This window comes from Petaurus breviceps, unplaced genomic scaffold, assembly GCF_028583685.1.
Source record: "Petaurus breviceps papuanus isolate PSGF00001 unplaced genomic scaffold, PetGlider_PUasm1.0 91041, whole genome shotgun sequence".
NCBI classification, from domain to species: Eukaryota; Metazoa; Chordata; class Mammalia; order Diprotodontia; family Petauridae; genus Petaurus; species Petaurus breviceps.
The window spans coordinates 14,491,545-14,511,154 of NW_027187400.1; the positions used below are offsets into that span (position 1 = coordinate 14,491,545).

Here is a 19,610-nt window from a genome sequence, read left to right on the forward strand (position 1 = left end):
CAGGGGATCACCTTCACTACAGTAGCAATCTCAATAGGGCTTATTTTGGGGGGAGGGCTTATTTTAGAGGAATCTTACACAGTAAGGGGAGGGCTTATTTTTGGGATAGGTCTTATTATCGGGGAAACACGGTATTGAGGGGGCCAGTGGCTGACTATGGTGAGAGCTCCCTAGTGCTGACCACTGGATGGCTAGAAGTTGCTTGTGTAGTTCTTGGTTAAAAAAAAAAAAAAAGGAAACATGGATAGATAGGAGAGCTCAGGAAACATGTCACACAGAGCTCTTTAACTCCAATCAGTCCTCTCAAACTAGATAAATGGATAATTAAATATAGACACATGAGAGAGAGAAAGAAGAGAGAGATGGACTGGTAAACACCACTAATTGAAGTTAGAAGTAGAGATGATGGAAATGTTCCAGAATGTCTGAGAATCACATTGAAATTTGCCTCTGGGGTGTCTGTAAAAGTGAGTTGCACTTTACCTAGCCTGGAAGCTGAGCCGTTTTTAGCATCATCTAAAATGTGTCGGTCCAGGTCACAATTTTCCTTCATTTGTCTTACATTGTGAGCTGGGAAAACCCCAGCATCCTGGAGAGCAGATATGACTATTCACTTGTGTGATCCACATAACATCTCAGTTTCTAACCAAGACCTTTTCCCAAGTCTCCTAAAACCTGGCAGAAAACTGTTGTCCACTCTACTGGATCAGATGGACAAAGGCAGAGAATTACAGTTGGGGGAAGGAAACCAAGCTGTGGGCTCTGGGGGCAGGAAGAAGTGGTGCAGAGCATTCTGGGAAGCAGAATGCAGCCCAGGCCTCTCCACGGGGGTGATTTTAGCGACAGCATAGTTGAGTTTGGAGTTAGCACAGGGCCTGACACACGGTGAACACTATCTAAGTGTTAGCTGTCTGTAGCTCTTTTGGGGTACTGGAGTGACCATGGGAAGATGTGCAGCACTCCCTTCACCTCCAAGGAAATCTTCCAGAAGCATTTCTGTTTCATCATCACTGAAAGAATGATTTTTGAGAGGGTAGTTGATTGTGGGATAAACTGGAATCACCTGGCAGAACATCTGTGAATCCACAGCACACAGAAATGTTTTTCCTCTGGCATCAGCTTTTATAAGAATGTAATAACATATGCATAGCAAAAAAACAGTTCTATTTTTGGCTGGTGTGTATTGCCAGCAAGCTGACCCTGACCAGGTGTAGGGGGAGTCAGCAGGAGGTGTCAGTGGGGAGCATGTGGAAACATATTTATGAGGGCCAAGATCTTCCTGCTGCTTCTCAAACCTTTCTGCCCGAGCAGCCCTGCCCAGAGTTGAGTTCTGAGGCACCTGGGCCCTCATTGAGTTAGGGTGCTTGCCCTGGTGTGATGTAGAAGGAGCCTCCTTCAGTGAGAATTTCTTCACCTGCCCCTCTCCCCCACTTCTGAGATCTCTTTTGCTTTTTGAGCTTCTTGGAATAACTGTGATAGAAATGTGGCCTTGGGGTGCTCCTGATATTGTGAGACAAGGAAGACACAGATAGATGGAAAGAGTGAGTCAGCCATGTGAGCTTGCCCTTATGATCAGGACCCTGTGCCAAGAATGCTGTCCTGACTCCAGTCCCCTGCTGTTTGCTCCACTGGAGCCCTCACTTCTGTCTTGGCCTCTGCCCTTTCCCTAGGGCTGCCAGGCATTGGATTGCCAACCTCTCCATGGAGCCTGGAGGGTGGGGGGCAGGCTGGGAGAAGTGTCTACTTAGAGTGGTGTGGTTCCTTTTCTTCCAGTCCTCAGCTTTTATCTTCACAAGTGATAGGTTCTTGCCCCCACCCTCATCCTCCCCAAAACAACACAGTTCTCCCAGCTTTCTTCACTGTGGGCATAGAAATCATTTCTAGTGGAGAAGAGAGGACACAAATCCAGCGGGTTTGTTTCCGACAGTTCCATTTTAAAATGTGTGGACACCATCCTTGCTCTTGCTCCCTGTGTCTTCCCCCCACCTCTCCAAGCAATGTTGGTTCAACATATATTTGAATTTGTTGTCTTGGAAATCAGGATATATTCATCAGAAGTTTGTTCCAACAAACATTTGCAGCCCTGCATAGTGTGTCACGTTAGACCAGAAACCCTAGAGCCCAATCCCAGAACCGACCCAGTCTCTAGAGGTTTTCTAAGCCACCTGCCACCCAATGCAAGAAGCCTCTTGATATCACCCCTGACCAAGGAGAGAGGTTATCCAGCTTCAGCTTGAACGCAGGCAGCCCATTCCTTTTATGAACAGCTCTGATGGTTCGAAATCCTAATGTTAATCCTGATGTTAATCCTAATGTTGTTTCCCTGTAATTTCTGCCCAGTGACCCTGGCTGGTTCTGCCCTCTGGGACTGCGCAGAACAGGCCTCCTCTCTTCCCACGTGCCTCACCTTCTGATCATTGGACAAACAGTGTTGTTCCTTGAAGTCTTCTCTTGGGTTTAACACCTCTAGAGCTTTCAGCCACTTGCTCTCCTTGTGTGTTTCCAGCTCTTTTACCATCCTGATTGTGTTCCCGCTTGGTAGCATCTTCTTAAAGCATAGTGCCCAGAACGGAACTGCTCCTTCGCCAAGGACCTGACGAGTGCAGAGACTGTCGCTGTGCTGACTCTTAGAATAGCAGGACCTCATCTTGCATCAGCTTTCTCAACAGCCACGTCTCCCTGTTTAATCGTATTCCCAAAACTACTCACTACATTAAACACAGAATCTGCTGGGCATGGGTCACACAGCTAGTGGCGAGGCTAGGACTAGGAAATAGCCTTTGTAGCCCAGGCTACTGCTGCGTCTCTTGTAGAGTAGTCATAGAAGGGGGAGCAAGAGAACATCTACTCAGCCAACTCGGAACCAGATGGTCTTTTAGCGCACAGACTGTACCACAGCGGATGGCTGGCTGGACTGGGCCTTCCGGCCCATGGTGGGCAGCCCCTGAAGGCCAGCTCTGTCACTTAGTCACTAGGCATTGATAGGTGCTGGCAAGGTCACAGCTAAGGCAGGTCTTTAGGCCTGCTATCTCCGTGCCAGTACTGATGATGCTCTCTCCAAGTCAAGGAGGACTTCTTATAAAATAACATCTTATACATGCCCCCCATGAGTCCTTTCTTAATCCATCCTGGGCCACCCACTTTGTCGGAGTTCTCCTTTGATTTCTCTTCATGTTGCATGCATGGACACTAGGGCTCTCTGCTGTTGACCCATATTCTTGCCTCATAGGATCATGGATTTGGAAACAGAAGGAAGGAAAGTGCCTAATACGTGGCAGGTGTTGTGCTAAGCTCTTTACAAATATCCCATTTGATCTTTACAGTGACCCCATGGGGGTAGCTAGTATTACTATCCCCATTTTACAGTTGAGGCAACCGAGGTAGGCAGGTGAAGTGACTTGCCCAAGATCACGTATCTAGGAAGTATCTGAGACTGGATGTGACCTGAGCACTGCCTGACTGCAGGGTCAGCACTCTTGTCTGTCGCCCCCAGCTTACACTTGAGCCAGCTGATTTTTCATCCTAAATACAGAGCTCAATTTCCTCCTGTTGTCTGTCCCACCAGGACCTTTCCTAACCATGATTCGGGCAGTCAGTACATTAGCTCTCTTTGCCCACTTTGTGTCATCTCCATAACAGGTCTGATAAGTCTGCTTTCCTTCTCCTCATCCAAGTTGTGGATGAAAATGTTGAAGGGGACAGGACCAGGATTTGTCTGTATAGCACGAGTGGCCTCACTCCAGGGGACCTGGATCACTCAACACTCTTTGGCTGTGATTGTTAAGTCATTCATGCTAGAATTTTGCTGGGAACCCTGTCATGCTTACTGGTATTCATTTTCCAGAATCTACCCTTTTCCCTTTTCCCAACTTTTGCTTATTTCCATTCCTTCTTAGAGATTACAGCAGCGGCTTTTGATCATGTCTTCCAGCCTCTCTAGCCTAGGAGGCAGTTGCTCTGGTCCTGGAGACATTGTTTCATTTATGATGGCTAGGTGTTTTTCCCTTACTAGCTTAGGTGTTCTTTCTGCTCTTTGTTGCCAGGCAGAGGGAGCTGATTTGCCCTCCTTGGTGAGGAAATAGAGTAGTCAGGGATGGATGGAAGCCTGAGGGGAAACAGCAGATTGCAGACTCAGCACGAGCCAGTGATGTCAAATGAGGGAGTCCAGGTCTCAGATGGTGGTAGGATAGCCCTGCTGGCCTCTGACCTGGTTAGAACACATCTAGAATATTGACTTCTGTTAGAGGTGCCACCTCTCAGCAAGGATGTGGATGGGCCAGATTGTATCTAGAAGGCAGCCAGGATGGCAAGAGAGCTGGAGGACATGTCCAGCCGAAGTCAGCTGAGGCACAGCAGTGGTGACAGTAGCATGTTTTTGTCAGTAGCTGTAGTAGTAAAGCACTAAAACACTAGAAACTCGATTCCTGTCAGCTGGGGAATGATTAAACAAATTCTGGTGCCTGGATGTAATGGAGTATTCGAGTGTCATAAGAAATCGTCAGGACGTGGCTAGGACGACACATGAGCTGGTGCAGAATGGAGTCAGCAGAACCAGGAGGACGGCAGATCCAGCGGCCCAGGAGCATGGACAGGAGGAGCAGCAGCCACAGCAGAATAACTGAAAGCTGGATGGGAATGACGAGTCATGGCCATGAAGCGGTGACTTGGGAAGAGGGCCTTTGTTAAGCTCCGCTGTGTGCTGAGCACACGTGATTCAAAGATAGTAAGACAGTGCCTCTCATGGACAGGCATCTCAGAAGGGAAAGGGCTCAGGGGCCATCTGGTCGAAGCATTCTCACTTCACGTGACAAGCGATCCTCTAGTGAGAGGGATCCCTTTCCCGTGGCAGCTCTTCCGTGTGGCAGCCATACTTTTTGTGATACGTCCACCGCAGATTGTCGTCTCCAAATTGGACTCTTTCTTCCTCTCCAGCTTCCATTATGGGCATTGAGAAGTTTTGGTTCCAGGGTTCTTATGATCTAATTCAACTTCTCCACTCATTCATTTTATGGTCTTGGACCCAAGACTCTTTCTGTGTCTATTTCCCCATCTGAGAGGCAACAGAATAAATTCCTCCCCTGCCCCTCCCAGTGGCAGTGCTAACAGAGTGAGGGTACACTCCAGAGCAGTCTTCTACATGGCTTCCATTGGGCCCTCTGTTCGATGTCCCTGGAATCCTGGAGGCCAGGAATCAAATGTCTCTTTCCTCTACTGTGTTACATGATCGCCCCTCTGGGTTACTTTAGCCTGCCCCCAGAGGCTCACTGATAGTGAGGATGACCTCTTGAGGTCCCCTTCCAGAACTGACTGACTCAAAAAACACCTATCAGTTCAGGCTTTGGGAGTCTGGGGCTCCCCTAGAGACCTGGGGATCCTTTTGAGGTAGTAGTTTCCAAAAAATAGGCATTTTTCCTTTCCATCTTTCCTTTTCCTCCAGTCTTTCTCTGCCTTCTCAGTGACATTGCAAATGGGGTGGGGGTGGGGGGGCCAGGGTGTTGTAGATGGAGGAAAAAGCAAATTTTCAACTTCTCTGCCTCACTCCATCCCCAATCAAAACCCACTCCTATGCCCTACCTCTCCTCTTGTGCCCCGCTACAACTCCTAAGGTTTCTTACTATGTATGAGGTCTGTGTTGAGGAAGGGGAAGGTAGTAGATTTTAGTTAGAAGGGACTTTGAAGGGCATTGAGTTCAAATCCTTCATTTTACATAGGAAACAAACAGATTCACAAAGGTTTCGTGATTTGCCCAAAGTCAACAAGCAGCAAGTAGCAGATTGAGGTTTTGAACCTGGATCCTCTGACTCCAAAACTAGCCCTCTCTTGGTTTAACCCAGGATTTTGATCAACACCAGGCCATTTGGATGGATACCCTTTTGCCATAATGTTTCTCAATTACATGGGGCCTGTCTATATTTTTACAGATGGAGAAAGACGAAACTGTGTGTGACTCGTCCCCACACATAGCCAACATTGGACGCCTGGTAGAGGTGAGCGCTTGAACAGCCTGGGGCTGTGTTGGCTTGGGCTCTCTCCAGATGGGAAGCTGAGACGGAGATCGCCAGTTTGAGCAAGGGTTTTTGTACTTGAGTCAGGGTGGTTCAGGCATTTCCCGCACTCCCATGGCCACAGGGGAAGAGTCCCACAACAGGATTAGCCCAAAACCTGCTTGCCACTTTGGGATCCTTTACATGACTTTCTCTAGAGCCAAAGACTTCAGAGCTGGGAGGGGTCTGGAGATGATGTTTAAAAAGAACTTGACACAGTGTAGTAGGTGCTTAATAAATGCTTGTTTCTTCCTCCCTTCTTAAAGAGATAATTCCATTCAGCCTGTTCATTTTACAGAGAAGGAAACTAAGCAGGAAAAGTGACTTAGCCAGAACAGCAGGCCTGAGATTAGAACCCTTCCCTGTCTTCTTTCCCCTTTCTCCAGATGCATAGCAGCTCCAAGAGCTCTATAAGCTTTTAGCTCTGGGAAAATTTTTCCCCATCTGTCTGGTTGGTGTAGGCTAGATCACACATGACCAAGTCACCTTCTCCCCATAGTGTCAGTGTGGAGTTGGTTCCCTAAAGACTTTGGCTTGCTCCTTTCCACATCCCCATGAGCTGATCTGTCCCTGGTTTGTTAAATCCAAATGGATCCTGGAGGTGCTAAGAAGAATGGCTCTTTGGGACAGAGCTGGTGACCATTTTAGAGGGACTCAGGCCAGGCCAGAGCTCTTCCTGTTCCATCTGACCCCATGGCAATAGAAGGAGGAGACCTGGCCCCAGATTTCCATTCAGCAAACATTTGTGGACTGTCGTACTTTACCAGTTATAATTTAGCCTTGGTGACAGAAGGGGTTGCAGGACTTGCGGGGAGGGTTCCTAGCAGGAATCTAAATAGATTTTTGGTTTTTGGAACTGTCCATTGGCCTTGGATGATGAAGAAAAAACTTGTGTATCCTGTGTGGGGGCCTAAGCATCCTTCTGATGGTCATGGTGAGTTAGTCCACCGCAGGATAGGCTTGTAGAGGTGAGAAGTCTCCGTGTAGGCTCTTCAGACTGCTGACCATGATTTCCCTTCTTAGGATATGGAAAATAAAATCAGAAGCACTCTGAATGAGATCTACTTTGGGAAAACAAAGGACATTGTCAACGGGCTCAGGTAACGCATTCCTCCTTCTTTTTCTGAGTCCTCACTGGTGTTGGGACCGTCCTACTTGGTCCATTTAGCTCCCTCCTCTGCCCGAGGGCTCTGCTGGCAGTGGGTTAGTTGGTCAGTGTGCCTTCATGGGCCGTGTGGCTGATGGCCAGAGCAGGCCTGGGAAGGCTGATGAAGCCTTGTCCTTGGAGTCCTCTCTTTGCATAGACAGTGAGGCCATACCAACACTAGCCACATTCACATGGCCTCTTTTAAATGGTGACAAGAAGGCTAGTGACTGAAAAATGCACTTTTCATATTTCATATTTGATTCCCTGGGTAGGTAGGATTTGGACTGGGCTGCCAGAGGTTCTGAATCTTCCCTCAAGACTTAGCGAAATCACTGCTTTATAATTTGAAATATGAAAAGAAATTTCCCCTTGAATCCCCCTTCAGCCATTTTCTCCCTTGGAATTTTCCAGTCCCCAGCTGGGAAATCCAACCCCAGTCCTTCCAGCTGGGGATTTTGCCTGACGTCTTGGTGACACATACTCCTGTTGCTGCTAGAGGGACTCAGACCTCACTGGTTAGCAGAGCTCCCTGGTCCTCAGGCCGAGCCTCCCCTCACCTGGGCAGTGGCCAGAATCAGTGCCTCACCTTCACTGGGTTCCAACACTCATGTGCATCCCCAGTGCAGTCAGCTTCTGCAAGGGGACCCAGGAAGTCCCTGGTTCCCTCTCCCCTCCCCTCTTTTTGTCTGCCTGATGCTGTTGAAGCCCTCCTTCCTTGTAGCCCTCTGGGAAAAGCCAGAGCAGGGCTGTTCACCCCAGACTTCTGGGCCCTCGCCCAGGGAAAGGGCTGGGCTGGAGCTTCCACTCCTTTTTCTCCTCCCCTGGTTTTTTTCTGGCTTGTGTGTGTGTTTCTGCCCTTCGTTCTTCCTTTGCCTCCTGCAGGTGTCTCTCCTTTCCTGCCCCCTGTCCCTGGGTCCTTGTTCTTTGCCGTTAGCTTCACTTATTTCTGAACTACTCTCTGTAGATCTATTGACGCTATCCCTGACAACCAAAAGTTTAAGCAGTTGCAGAGGGAGCTCTCTCAAGTGCTGACTCAGCGCCAGATCTCCATCCAGCCCGATAACTAAGCCGATCCAGGTACCGGCCTGCCCGCCTGCCGCAGAAGCGCAGGGAGGCCCCTCACTAAACCCGGGCGGTCTTTGTGTACAGCCACTAACCTCCCACATCCTCGGGGGGCTGATTAACAAGCAAGCACCTTAATCCTGCAGGCTCTTGTCATGTCTTCTACCCCATGTAACAACTAGACACTGTCAAGTGTATGGGGTGGGGGGCGGTGTGAGTGTGTATGTGCGTGTGTGTAAAAGGGAGAAGTGGGAGGGGCTTGTGTGCCCCTACACTGGGCAGGGGTATGCATGCATGTGCCTGCCTGTGGGGCCATCATTTCCACTCTGGTAGATACTGAGATGTGAACATGCAGTAACTTCTCAGTTGAGTGTTGTTCTCAGAGGAACTCATTGCTCTTGCGGCAGGAGCCCCTGAGCAGCAAGGAAGCTTGTCCATGTTCTGCCTCCCACTGCCTCATGTTCCATGTCATGGACCCAAAGAAACATTGGGTCTGGAATTGGAAGACCCGGGCTCCTCTTCTGGTGTTGCTGCATAGTGGGCTGTGACTTTATTCAGTCACCTCTGCTCTTGGGGCCCTAGTCTCCCCATCTGTAAGATGAGGGGCGGGGCCCTCCAAGTTTTAAGTCTTGGCTTGTGGTCTCATTTGGTCCACTGAGCAGCCCCCTGAAATTGGCAGCTTATGAAGAGAGAGCAGCTAAGACTCAGGCCAGTGAAGCACCTCCCCCACGATGGCTCAGGATAGGTGGGTCAGAGCCCATCACTTGACATACCTACATTTTGCCTTCCAAAGAGCCTTCAGGCTCTGGAAGCCAGTAATGTTTTAGAGAAAGGCATTGCCAAGACTCAGGCCCACTTGCATCCTTTCTCTGGATCCTTCACCCAAAAGAGAAGGCAGGGGGCAGCCAGGTAGCACAGTGAGTAAGAGCACAAGCTCCAGTGTTGGCATGACCTGGGATCGAATCCCGGGCTCAGACACTCAGCACCACACTCAGAAATAACTGGCCGTGTAACCTTGAGCAAATTACTTAACCCCGATTGCTTTAAAAAAAAAAAAGAGAGAGAGAGAGAGAAGGCAGTAAGCAGTGTGGCTGGCCTGGCCTTGCCCACTCAACCAGCCTAGCTTTCCAGGAGGCTCTTTCCTTGTGTCCCTCCTCCTTGAGGGTAGGCAAGAAGCCAGTGCCCTTAGCAGTGGCTCTCAGAGCCCTGGTCACCTTACATGATGGGGACAGAGCCTAGACCCGTCTTCCCACCTGCCCCTCATGAATTACAGATGTTCCCTCATAATGTTCCCCTGAGGAAAGGGAAAGACTCTTGCTTGTTGTTGCTGGCCAGGAAACATAACTGTATAAATGCAGGCAGCACCAGAGAGAAGGGAAATGCTTGGAAAGAGAAAGCATCCAGAAAGTCAGGTCTGCGCAGTGAGCCAGTATGGAGCCCCATGTGCTGAGCCCCCAGGTAGGACTGGAATGAGCCAGCTTGGGATAGGCAGCAGAGTGTCCTGGTTTCAGACAGACTTGGATGGACAGTGGTCAGGGGCCTTGACCAGAAGCCCCCTTCTGTCTCCCCTGGCCTCGCATAAGCTCCAGGCCTCTCGTGGGTCGGCACAGCATCCTTAGGGACATGAAGCCACACTGCCGGGGCTGTAGTTTAGGCTTCACTTCCCTCTTGACCAGTCACCAGCAGTTGCCCGTTGTCCCCTCTTCTGCTCCCAGGCTGCCCTTCTCCCAGCTCCTCAGACACTCATTGATTTGGACCATGAGCCCAGACATAGTTGGGCTCCCCTGGCCCTGGAGGCTCCATAATATTCTTTGCGGCTCATGGTGCTTTTTCCCTTGTTTTTTGGCTTCTCTGAGTCTAACTTAGGTGACAGGGCATAGAGACTAGGGACAAGGAACTTCTTTTCCAAAAGAGCAGCGGCTATGATTGAGGCCAACCTCCAAACAGGGAAGGAGAAAGCCTGGCAAGTTCACCCACTGGGGCTCTGGCAGGAACCTGTGTAGGTCAGTTCTTGCCTTTAAACTGAAGCCATTCATGCTCAGAAGTAAATGGGGAGAGGGTTGGTATGGCCACAGAACTGGGACTTCACAGCAAAGACTTGGGCTCAGGGCCACACTTGTTTGCTGTCCAGGCTTTGGGACTTCACAACGTAAAGCCTTACCATGCTCAGCCGGCACAGCAGAGTGGGCACTACAGACTGGGTGTGCGCTGTCTCTGTGAGGCCTAGTGCCCACTGTCAAGGGCTTCTTGCCTTTGCCCTGTATCGGAGGGTCCTCCATTCTGGCTCTGGGATACCCCTCAGCTCTGAGGAAGGGTCTGAGAGATGCTGCGATGGGGGAAGAGGTGCTGAGCCTTCTCCCCCAAGAGTGTGCGTGGCCGGGAGCCATGCAGGTAGAGAATCCAGGCCTCAGCTTCTGAGATTGACCGTCTCTGAAAAGGGTGAAGCCAGGCCCCCCCATGCCAGAGGATTGCCTGTCCCTCCTCCTCCTCCCCTTCCTGCTAGCTCTTGCCTCTTCTTCCTCCTCCTCCTCCTCCTCCTCCTCCTCTTCCTCCTCCTCCTCCAGGTCAAGGTGCAGCCTAATCCAGGATGTTTTTCTTTTTCCTTCCCTCCCTACAGGTCTGTGCAGACTTTTGCAGACAAATCAAAGCAAGAAGCCCTTAAAAACGATCTGGTGGAGGCTTTGAAGAGGAAACAGCAGAGCTAAACTCCTCATCCTGCTAACAAGCCGCGCTGTGCACTCACTAGATTCCTTTCTTAGAGAACTCTGCCTCCGCCGCCCTCCCCCCATGTCACGTAACAGTCCGCTTCCGAGCTGCGCCATCTCCCGTGAATAAAGCTGTATAAGCCTTCTCAGTCTGAGACCGACTTTCCACCACATTTTCCTACAAGACCTTCCTTCTGGGTTTCCATGGAGACCATGAGTTGTTGGGTTGGGTTTTTTGTTTTTGATTTGTTTTGGGGTTTTTGTTTTTTGTTTTGTTTTATTTTTTTTTTTGGTTCTCTCTTCCTCCAATGTCCCCTTCTCCCCCATCTCCCCAGTCCATTTATAGGCATCAAACACAGGCCATCTGTCTGCCCAGGCCTGCCCTCCCACCTTTTTGTTACATTGGTGTAAAAAATGTAAAACAAAAAAAATTTATGAAATACTGTGGTGTGTGAAAGAGGAAAAACTGGAAATCCAATTCCACGTGTGTGTGGGAGTTGTTTGGGGTGGGGGTGGGGGAACCCAAGATAGATTGGTGAGGGGGGGAGGCAGCTCTGAGAGGAGGCCGAGGTGGGTCCTCAGTGTTGTTCTCCAGACTCATCCCCAGTCCCACGGAGACGCTATTTTCGGGGGAAGGGTGGGGGGGGAGGGAGCGGGAAATCTGCTTTACCGTTCTGCTCTTCTATCCAGCCTGAATCCAGGCGCTTTTCTGTCAATTTTTATGGAATGCAAAAGGGGTTTTTTTTTTGTTTTATTTTGTTTTTTTTTGTAAAGCTTAAACTGAAAAAAAAAAATTAAATAAAAATAAATCTACATCTTATACTTGAGCCTCCATACTTAAGAAAAAAAAAAAAGAAAACCATCTAAAAAAACAATAAAAAGAAACTGGGAATCTGTAAACATCCACCTCCTTCCTTTATTCCCTGGTCTTTCTCTCTAGCCTGTGACTTATTCTCAGCTCTCTGCACCAGCATGATGGGATGGGGTGGGGACTGGGGAGTGGTTCTGGAGCCCAGACTGGACTTGTCCAGGGCAGAAGCAGCTCCTTCCCAGCAGTTTGTTGGGCATAGATCTGGCAGAAGTGTTGATCTTTTGCAATTTCCTTTTCTCTCTCTACCCTCATGGGATACTTTCATAGGATTCAAAGCTTGAAAGGGACCTCAGAAATTTTATCCAAACCCCTCCCTGCAGAAGTTAGAGGCCCAGGATGGTGACTATTAGGTAAAGCCGCAGAGCAAGGTTTCTAATCCAGGGTTGTAGCTGTTCCATATAGGCTGCCCACTAAACCTTTACTCCACATAGGAAGGGCTGTTGCTTTTGTTGATACCTCCAGCTTGTTCCCTTTTCTGTTGTCTAGCCCACACCTCTCTATCTTTTCCACAAAATCTGAGCTGCTAAAATCTAGATAGGGTTTGCAGCTGTTTCCTCTGAAACCCTATCCAAAAAGGCAGTAAGGTTATTCTGGTATGACCAGCTCTTAATGGTCACCATCTTATCTTCCCTTCTTGACATAGCAACTAACCATTCTTCCAAAAATAGATTTTAGCATTGTGTCAGGAATTAAAGTTAAGCTTACTGGCCTCTAGTCAACAGACTTCTTTCCTTTAAAATTAGGACCTCTATCCATCTCCAGGGGGTGCCTGTGTTATCCTTCCCTTTCCACAAGCTTTCAGAGATCACCAGCACATCCCCAACAATCACAGTTCCTTTAAGGAGTCACAGGTGTGGGCCACCTCTTCTTGCTAGCTTAAACTCATGACGCCTAAGGGAGCTCTGCTAACCCCTCATTTTTCCTGAGTTTGAATCCCCAACGAGCCATTTTGTTTGGGTTGTTCTCTCAAGCTCAGTCACCCTAAGGAAGATACAAAGTTGAGATAAAACGTGGTCCTTTGCCCTCACGGTGCACACAGTCTAGCGTGGGTGATAAAATATAAACAGGTAATATGCAATATTACATGATTGGTATATTAGAGATTTTAAAACAAAGTGCTGTGTAACGTCTGAGGGGGAAAGATTGTTGCTGATGAGGTATCAGAGAAGCAAACGAGTTAATATTTGTAACGGTGCTGAGCACGATGCTTGGCATGTACTAAGTGCTGTATACAGCACTCATTCCTGTCCTGAAAGAAGCAGTATTTGGCTGTGCCTTGGATGATGGGTAGGGTTTCCACATCTGAAGAGAGAGAGAGGAGATCTCAGGCATAGGAAATAGCACAGAGCTTGGAAAATTGGAGTATATTAAGGGGAGGGGGCGGAAGGAGGAGGGCACAGTAGGTCTGGTAGGCATGTACCTTGTGTGGAAGGGAGTAGTATGAGATAAGAAAGAATCCTGGACAACAGAGAGACGGTTTCAAATCCTGCCTTTTGATAGGTATGCACTCAGTTTCCTCATCTGTAAATGGAAATGACAAACCTCCCAGGGCTACTTTAGAAACAGCTTAATGTTGAACTTCGAAAGTTTACAAAAGTACTTGATGCAGCCATGCTCCAATCTCTCCAAATGTCCAACAGTCTCCAACAAGTCATCTGATGCCATCCTACCTCATCTTAAAGTAGTCACTTAAAATCAAGCACCTACTGTTTGCTAAGTCCTAGGAATACAAAAAAAAAGCTAAAGATGATCCTTGCCCTCAAAGAGCTCACAATTCTCACCACACATGGCATATCTCCTCATTAGATCCTCACAAAAATCCTGTGAAAGAGGTGCTGTTATCCACATTTTACAGATGAGAAAACTGGCTGAGGGGTTAATTGATTTGCCCAGGGTCACTCAGCTATTAAGCGTCTGAGGCAGATTCAAACTTGGGTCTTTCTGACTCCAAGCCCAGCTCTCTATTCACTGCACCACCAAATGAGATATTACACATTTTGCAAAGCTTTACAATGCTTTTTGTCAGTTATTATTCTTAACGCGTTCTTAATAGGAATAGGAGACACTATCCTTGTTATACCACATGAAAAGTGTATTAGATACCTTTGAAGTAGAAAGGTACCATTTGTAGGGTATCATATAATCAGAGGTTTCCTGGAGAAGGGAGTTCTTGAGTTCTGAATTAATGGAAAGGAGAAAGCGTAAAAAGAAGAGGGAAAGACGGGTCTTGTGAGGAAGAGTTTCATGAAGGATGCGGAAGATGATAAAGAATCCAGGATATTCCCTGGTTTGGGGGATAAGAACTCACTATTTGACAAAAACTGCTTGGGAAAACTGGAATATAGTATGGCAGAAACTGGGCATAGACCATTATCTAACACCATATACCAAAATCAAGTCTAAATGGGTGCATGATCTGCATATAATGGTTGATACTGTAAGCAGTCTTGTAAAACAAGGAATAGTTTACCTGTCAGATTTGTGGAGAGGGAAAGACTTTTTGACTAAACAAGAATTAGAGAACATTATAAAATGTAAAATGGATAATTTTCACTACATGAAATTGAAAAGCTTCTGTACAAACAAAGCCAATGTAACCAAGATTAAGAGGGAGGTGGGAAATTGGGAAAGAATCTTTACAACCTATGTCTCTGACAAAGGACTCATTTCTAAAATGTGTGGAGAGTTGAGTCAAATTTATAAGAATACAAGTCATTCCCCAATTGATAAATGGTCAAAGGATATGAACAGGCAGTTTTCAGAGAAAGAAATTAAAGATATCTATAAGCACATGAAGAAATGCTCTAAATCACTATTGATTAGAGAAATGCAAATCAAAACAGCCCTGAGGTACCACATCTCACCAGTCAGATTGGCTAAGATGACAAAACAGGAAAATGACAAATGCTGGGGAGGATGTGGGCAAATTGGAACACAATGCATTGTTGGTGGAGTTGTGAACTGATCCAGCCTTTCTGGAGAGCAATCTGGAATTATGCCCAAAGGGCTATAAATACTTTCATGTCCTTTGACCCAGCAATACCACTCCTAGGGTTATATCCCAAAGAGATCATAGAAGTAGGAGGAAGACCCATATGTACAAAAATGTTTATAGCAGCTCTTTTTGTGGTAGCAAAGAATTGGAGATTAAGGGGATGCCCATCAATTGGGGAATGGCTGAACAAGTTGTGGTATATGCATGTTTTGGAATACTATTGTGCTATAAGAAATGAGCAGATGGACTTCATATTTACCTGGAGAGGCATATACGAACTAATGCTGAGTGAGAAGAATAGAACCAGGAGAAATTTATACACAATTACAGACACAATGTATGTGTGATGACCAGCTTTGATAGACTGGACTCTTCTCAATTGAGAAAGTCCCAAAAGACTCATGATGGAGAGAAATGTGTGCATCCAGAGAAAGAACTAGAAAGAACTGAGTTTATATCCAGATGGAAGCAAAATACCTGATCTTTTTCCTTTTCTTGCTTGGTTTTATGTCCTCTTTACCATTTTTCATTCCATCTGATACAATCCATCTTTATAACCTGACTAATGTATAATGTGAAAGTATTTACAGATCCTATACTTGACTATATGCCGCCATGGAGGGGAGGGAAGGGAAAGGGACAAAATGTGAAACTCAAGGAATTGTGGAATTGAATTCTGTAAACTAAAAGGAAACAAATTAATTAAAAAATTAAATTAAATTAAAAAAAAAAGAATCCAGGATATTAAAGGCCCCTTCCCACCCCTTTCAGTTCTAACAAGCTGTAATTCTGTGAGCAAATATTGGAGGGCCTTGAATGTCAGGCAAAGGAGTTTGAACCATATTGGATAGACAATGTTGCTTGTCCATCTTCAAAGAGGACCAGTGACATCAGAGTTGGTCTTGACTTGCACATGAAATGGGTTTAAGTCAGTCAGAATTGCACAAAGTTGTCAGCCTTACTCTCTCTTCCAAAGTCATCAAAGTCTAGTGGTAGGACAAAAATCAAGATAACTGAAGATGGCCTGAGATGACCCTGGCATCTTATGTCTGACCAAGCTCTCAGCATTCCATGGCACCTGCTTCAGCCATCGGAACATCAGGTCATCGGAACAAATTATGCTCCTCCCATTCCTTGGAGGCAGTCTTGGCCTCTCTTCTCAGTGACCTGCAACCTGGTTTAGCTGGTTTACTGGGGTGTGGGCGCTGCCCATGCTGTTATTGCTCCTTGGAGCCACAGCTGAGAATTAGGTGGCAGGTGGACCCCCAAGGGGGATAAGCAACCCTCACACCCAAATGTGTAAGTAGAGGAATGCAGTGAGTAGAGGAGACAAGAGCTTTAAAACTAATTCTCAGATCTATTTACCTAGCCTTAACCTCTCTTCTGACTTGCAGTTTCACATCAAGGGATCATATGAACTGGTTATATTAGAATGTAAGCTCCTTGAAAATATGGATTGTTTCATTCTTTATACTAATATAAACTTAAGCTAGTAACCCTGGTGCCTAGCATAGTTCCCAGAAACAGTAGGCACTTCTTAAATACTTGTTGATTGAGTAAGAAAACTAAGAATAGATATAAACAAATTAGGGGAACATGGAAAATTTTAGCCATCAGATCTATGGATAAGAGATAAGTTTATGACCAGAGATAGAGAGAATCACAGAAAGTATACTGGATAATTTTGATTATGTGAAATTAAAAAGGTTTTACACAGATAAAAACAATACAGCCAAAATTAGAAGGAAAGCAGGAAACTGGGAAATTTTTTACAGCAAGTTTTTCTGATAAAAGCCTCATTCCTCAAATTTATAGGGAATTGGGTCAAATTTATAAAAATAAGAGCCATTCCCTAATTGATAAATCATCAAAGATATGAACACACAGTTTTCAGAAGAAGAAATCAAAGCTCTATGGTCATGAGGGAAAAATAATACTCTCATTAATGTTTAGAGAAATTCAAATTAAATCTCTGAGGTACTACCTCATACCTATCACATTGGCTAATGTGGCAGAAAAGGAAAATGACAAATACTGGAAAGGATATGGAACAGCAGGAATATCAATGCATTGTTGGTGGAGTGAGCTAATCAACCATTCTGGAGAGCAATTTAGAGCTAAACCCAAAGAGCTATAAAACTGTGCATACCCTTTGACCAAGGATTACAACTACTAGGTCTATATCTCAAAGAGATCAAAGAAAAAGGAAAAGGACCCATGTATACAAAAATATTTATAGTAGCTCTTTTTGTGTTGGCAAAGAATTGGAAATTAAGAGGATGCCCATCAATTGGGAATGTCTGAACAAGTTGTGGCATATGATTGTGATGGAATAAGAAACAACAAGCGAGATGGTTTCAGAAAAACCTGGGAAGACTTACATGAACTGATGTGAAGTGAAGTAAGCAGAATCAGGAGGACATTGTGCATACTAACAGCAATATTGAAATGATGATCAACTGTGAAAGACTTAACCACTCTGATCAATACAATGATCCAAGAAGTTTCAAAGGATGATTACTTACCATCTTGGGAAGGGGGAAGGAGAGGGAGGGGAAAAAAAACTTGGAATTCAAAATCTTATAAAAATGAATGTTTAGAACTATCTTTACATGGAATTGGAAAAAATAAAATTCTATTAAGTGGAAAAAAATTTTGAAGAATATTCTGGAGGTGAATAGCATTTTAAAGAAACTGATGAACTCAGTGCAGATTGGAGTATGATTTTTCACTTAATTTTTTTGCTTTTTTTCAATATGACTAATATGGAAATGTGTTTTGCATGATTTCACATGTATAATGGGTACCATATTGCTTGCCTTCTCAATGGGGGAGAGGCTGGAGGGAGGGAGAGAATTTGGAACTCAATTTTTTATGTTAAAAATAAGTAATAAAATTCAAGTAAAATTTTTAAAATTAAAAAAAATACAAGAAAGCTGGAATGTAGGCTTAGAGTCAGACTGTGAAGATCTTTAAATGCCAGGCTGAAAAGTTTTATCCTTACGCCACTAGGGAACCCTTGAAGGTTCTTGAGCCAGGAAGCGACATACTCATGTCTGTGCCACTGTGCCATAAGAATTAAGATTATTGTGGCTGTGGAGGATGTATCAGATTTGGGAGATACAGGTAAAGGAGAGCCCCGGGTGCCATTTTCAGTCTAGCAGGGGGGTTGTAGGCATAGCGAGTTTTGCCTGGAGCCATGTCTCCAGCTGAGACTGGAATAACCTAGAGGGCATTCCCAGAAAGGGCTGGGACCCACCAGATGTGGTTTCCAAGGGTCGGGATCTTTAAAGGTTTCCTTTCAGAGGTACATACCACAGAGACAGAGCAAGCAGGTGGCCCATTTCCAACCTAGGCTTTCACCCCAATGCAGCTGCAGGAAAAACCAGGCCTGGGCTGGGGTGAGCCAGGTTTTCCAATAGACGGCTGTTGGGAAGTGGGGCTCCACGGTGGTTTTGCTCTAGGCTTGTGGTTCCAGAGGCATTGAGGAAAATTCCAACACACTTGGAATTCACCTTCATTTGACTATGTTGGCCGGGCGACGCTCAGGCAGACAGGCAGCAGGAAGAGAATTTTAGGACTCAGAACCGGAAAGGGGATTAGAGAGTTTCTAATCCATTGTGCTCCTTTTTCAGAAGACACTGAGGCCCCAGCGAAGGGATGGGACTTTTCCAAGGTCAAGCAGGTTGATGGAGCTGGGATTTGAACCCAGGTTCCCCAGCGCCTAAATTCAGAGTAACCAGATGCTCACAGGATACTTCTTTTTTTTCATTGCTGTTATTTCTCAATATACTTCCCCCTTCCCCACCCCATAACAAAGTAGTATGGTTAAGGGAACAGACATGTTGTCCCTAAGTGATAAAACATGCCCCGTTCCATACCCAATGTCTACTTAGGTTCTACCAGAAACCTGGGGATCCAGCAGGTGATGGGGATCCCTTGCCCGATCCCAACACACCCCCTGCCTGTATCCTACCAGAATCTCCCTTTCTTTCTATCTGCTTCTCAAAACTCCTTCTCCTTCCCCCCTCCTGCCTAGATGCTGACCCTCTATCCCCATCCCCACAATCAAGTCCAAAGCTCCTTCCTCATTTTGACCCTTGGGCCTCTGCCACCCTTCCTTTCCCATGGGCCCAGACTGTTCTGACTCCCTGGCTGTGGAGCAGAAAAGGCCAATCACACTTCTCTGATGAGTATTCATTAAGCACCTACTGTATGCCAGACTTTGTGCTAAGTGCTAGGGTTGCAAAGAAAGGTAAAAAAAGTTTCTCAAAAAGTTCACAGTCTAATGGGGGGGACAACATACAAACAACTATGTAAATGGTTAATTGAGATCATCCAGTAGAGGGAAGGTACCACCCACCTGCTCTGCCCTGGTGATGTCAGGACCACTGGGCCTTACTATCTGCTTCTACTATCTCCCTACTGTGATAGCCTCCAGAGTCCCTTTATCATCACTGTGTGACCTATGTGTGTGACCCATGTACCCCAAAGACCCCTGGGCCTTTCCGTACCCCTTGCCACTGAACCCTGAGCAGGATTGTCCTTCCCAGTTAGAATGTGGGGTCCTTGAGAGTAGGGGCCAGCCTACTTTTCTATCTGCAATCCCCTAACTTAAAACTGCTTGGTACATAATAAAGGCTTAATAAGTGGTTTTTCAAAATCATTCATTTTTTTCTCTCTTAAGACAAGGGAGATCTACTTCATGATCAGTCCTCTGGAGTCCACCGGACATTGCATTGATCTGAGTCCTGCTATCTTCCAAAATTTTTTTCTATTATTATGG

At 46.3% G+C, this 19,610-nt stretch overlaps 2 protein-coding genes across 5 annotated transcripts in view; both read left to right on the forward strand.

The window, feature by feature from the left end:
• Positions 1–11,778, forward strand: part of CAPZB (capping actin protein of muscle Z-line subunit beta) — a 168,246-nt gene extending 156,468 nt beyond the window's left edge. Inside the window, exons 7-10 of one of the 4 annotated variants that reach the window (XM_069079158.1) lie at positions 5,922–5,987; positions 7,068–7,144; positions 8,156–8,268; positions 10,871–11,113. In XM_069079158.1, coding sequence (XP_068935259.1) covers positions 5,922–5,987; positions 7,068–7,144; positions 8,156–8,258 — 246 coding nt within the window. In that variant the 3' untranslated portion in view covers positions 8,259–8,268; positions 10,871–11,113. Of the gene's footprint in view, positions 1–5,921; positions 5,988–7,067; positions 7,145–8,155; positions 8,269–10,870; positions 11,114–11,519 lie in introns of those variants that run through there. The other 3 variants (XM_069079159.1, XM_069079157.1, XM_069079160.1) reach the window with 3 other exon arrangements.
• Positions 1–19,610, forward strand: part of LOC138154412 (aflatoxin B1 aldehyde reductase member 4-like) — a 351,006-nt gene that overhangs the window by 265,740 nt on the left and 65,656 nt on the right. The gene's annotated exons all lie outside the window — the stretch shown is intronic.